At 42.7% G+C, this 3454-nt stretch overlaps 1 protein-coding gene across 1 annotated transcript in view; it reads left to right on the top strand.

Moving 5' to 3' along the window:
- Positions 1 to 444, top strand: part of LOC109834889 (histone H1-like) — a 3999-nt gene extending 3555 nt beyond the window's left edge. The window contains 1 exon segment of the mRNA XM_020402907.1: positions 198 to 444. Within this exon segment, the coding sequence (XP_020258496.1) occupies positions 198 to 273 (76 nt within the window). The 3' untranslated portion in view covers positions 274 to 444.

Here is a 3454-nt window from a genome sequence, read left to right on the forward strand (position 1 = left end):
CGCTCGTTTCCAACCTTCGCGCTTTCGCAGTCGGCATTCGACACCTGTTCCCGACCTTCACTCTTCGTGCGACTAGGGGCAGGCTGCGTTCTTCGCCGGCACGGCGCCGCTTCTTGGGCCGAGGCGCGAGACTTCGGCTTCGCCGCCTTCTTCACCGGCGACTTCACCTTCGGTCGCCTTTCGTCTTCGCGGCAGGCGGTGAAGAGCGTGAAAAAGGCGGCGGCAAAGTCCCCGGCAAAGAAGGCGCCGGCGGCGAAGAAGGCGAAGAAGTAGATACGTGGGCTTTTAGGCGTAGTGGCAGTTGATGTAAATTTAACCTAGTAGTAGGGGTATGTTCGTCATTTCCAGCATAACTCTTGTAGATATGTGGTAGTTTGTTTTGCTTCATCATTTTGTCGTTGTTGTCCCTTCTATGAATATCGTAATGTTTGTGGCATGCATCTATTCTGTTCCTGTTGTCAGTTGGCGTTAGTTCTTGTCTGCACGAAGTTGCTAGAATGCGCAGCTGGGATGGAGTTGTACGGAGCGTGGTGGGTCGTGTATTAACGTGATGAGTGCGTGACGCGTTGGTATAGTCTAGCTGAATCTTGGTTTTGATATTCAAGTCGAAGAAAATGATTTTGCAACTGTAAAAAATCGTACGGAAGTAGGGAAGAATTTGTCCGATTCTCTTGGTTCGAGCAGATTTTGTACAAATCATGGAAGTTTTAAGGGGTTCTGTGAAATTAATCCGACTAAAGGCGTCGCAACTGCGTGTTTACGTGTTGGGAGGAGGTTGGGTACCTAACTTTCTCGTCAGTGTTCGGTCGGTTTGCGTCGGAGGCGTGGCCCACGTGCTTCCGTCGTCCCTTATCTACGAAGTGGGGTTACTGGAGAATAAAGTGGGTCCCACCAGGATTCTTTGGTGTGGTCACAATGCGGTCTGATATTTTTTTGGGAAAATCCTCTTTTAACCCAAAGTTTTACCCCAACTTATTTAAAAACCCATTCACTTAAAGTTTTACCCCAACTTATTTAAAAACCCATTCACTTTTCAAAACATCAATAGACCCACTATATCACATCCCACTTATTTTTAAACCCAAATGTACAATACACCCATTATTTGTACTGTATTTATCCAAAAAATTTAAAAAATCCTAAACTACACAATACACCCATTATTTGTACTGTATTTATCCAAAAAATTTAAAAAATCCTAAACTACCCTTCATCCCTAACTGATCTCTCCCTCTCCCCTCCTCCATCTGAGCTCAGAAGAGATCTCTCCCTCTCCCCTCCTCCTCTTCCCTCTCTTCACTTCCCCTCAACCACTACCACCAACCTCCTCCTCTTCCCTCCCTTCACTTCTCCTCCTCCCTCAAGCCCATCAACCTCTGCATCCACTGCCCCTATCTCCCCTCGCCGCCACGTCACCCACCACCGTCGACCTTGAAGTAGATGAATAGCCCACCAATGATTTCGACATTGACTCCCTGTAGTTCGCCCATCAACCTGAAGCACTTGTCATTGCCGCCAGTGGACGGAGCTTGAGGAGCACTCGGAGTAATGGCGGAGGTCGAAGACCGCCTGGCTTTGTAAGGAGCTGCTTTCGCATAAGCCGACGACGATGGTGAGGATCCTTGGCGCTCAAAGGAAGTGGGTTCGGCAGAAGGAGGTGGGTTATGTTGTTCTCCATTGCAAGTCAGGTTAGTTCAACTCTTTGTCCACCACCTGTTTGTTGAATTTACGCTTAGTGTTCTCTCTTATCAATATTTGATTTTGATTTTGATGATTGTTGGTTACTCAAATTCCAACTGCCTGGCAACCTCAAAAGAAGAGCGTGCTCACGTGTCTGCCCAACCTCAAAACCGCCAGCGGTGGAGTCAATAACCAATACTGCACAGTCAGCTTGAGAGGTACCGGTAATCATGTTCTTGATGAAATCACGATGCCCAGGAGCATCAATAATAGTGCAGTCGTATGTGGTGGTCTCAAACTTCCATAGAGCATTGTCAATGGTCAGCCCTCTTTAAATCGATATTACTTTCATGTATTTTGATTTGGAAATGCACGATAAGTTAGAATTGATATTGCATAAAAGCTTATAGATGATTCCTTTGAAAGTGGTATGAAGCCTCTTATGCTAGCATTTCTCGATATTACTTTCATGTATTTTGCTTTGGAAATGCACGATAAGTTAGAATTGACAGTTAATAAAAAAAAAATTATCATGCAATCATTGATTGTGACATTTATTTGTGCAGGAGCGTAGATTGTAACATTTTTATGGTGGGATACATATATTCCATCATCAATGGCACACCTAACGTAACGCACAGCTACCCCTCAATCAGAAACCATTCGTCAATGCACACTAACTTTCCAATCAAATACATGAGAGAATCCCCCACTATTGGCATTCGATCAGATCTTTGCATTGATGTCACATTGCAACCCAAACGGCAAATCAACTACAGCCTGCACTATGATGTACCATGTAGTATCCAATGTATCGTGTTGTATGAAATTTTCTATATTATGTATATATAGATGATTTGTGTGCATATTGTATCAAATGCACTATCCAATGTATCATGTTGTATCAAATTTATCAGTGTAACTAGTAGAAATGTATCTAGTAGAAATGTATACAACGTTTCGATAGTGGTGATTTTGGATTATTTCCATTCAATCTTCATGGATTATTTTCATTCAATGTTATGCGCTTGAGTTTAGTGGTTGATAGATATGAATATCTGTAATGAACTGATGCACTGATTGAACTGAAGAAATTTTGATGGTAGGTTGTGTTAACTACAGCCTATTGGGCAATATTATGTGTCGCGTGACCAATTATCCACCTCGACGAGGGGTACTCGCTCAATTTTTAGATTTTGATAAAGTATAGCACTTTATGGGAAAGTATAGCAGCTTATTGATAAAGTATAGCACCTTATTATAAAGTATAGCACCTTATGGCAATAGTATAGCACCTTATCGATAAAATATAGCACCTTATGGTCGCTGGAAATTCATCAACTTATTGTGATAAGTCAAATCAGTTTTTTTAGGGCAATGCAAACACTCGACAACCTACGTGACGTGTTTATTGACCAATCATCCACCGTGACGGGGGGTCCTCGCGCAATTTTGAAGCTTCTGGGCAAAGTATAGCACCTTATGGGAAAATATAGCACCTTTTGGCGAAAGTATAGAACTATATTGTAAAGTATAACACTTTATTGGCAAAGTATAGCACCTTATTGGTAAAGTATAGCACCTTATGCTTTCTGGAAATTCTGCACCTTAAGTGTCTAAAATCAAATCAGTTTTTTTCACCGTGACGAAACCTCTCGACGACCTACGTGACGTGTTTATTGACCAATCATCCACCACGACGGGGGGTCCTTGCACAATTTTGAAGTTTCTGGGCAAAGTATAGCACCTTATGGAAAAGTATAGCACCTTTTGG

This window comes from Asparagus officinalis, chromosome 3 (assembly GCF_001876935.1).
Source record: "Asparagus officinalis chromosome 3, Aspof.V1, whole genome shotgun sequence".
In the NCBI taxonomy this organism is placed as follows: domain Eukaryota; kingdom Viridiplantae; phylum Streptophyta; class Magnoliopsida; order Asparagales; family Asparagaceae; genus Asparagus; species Asparagus officinalis.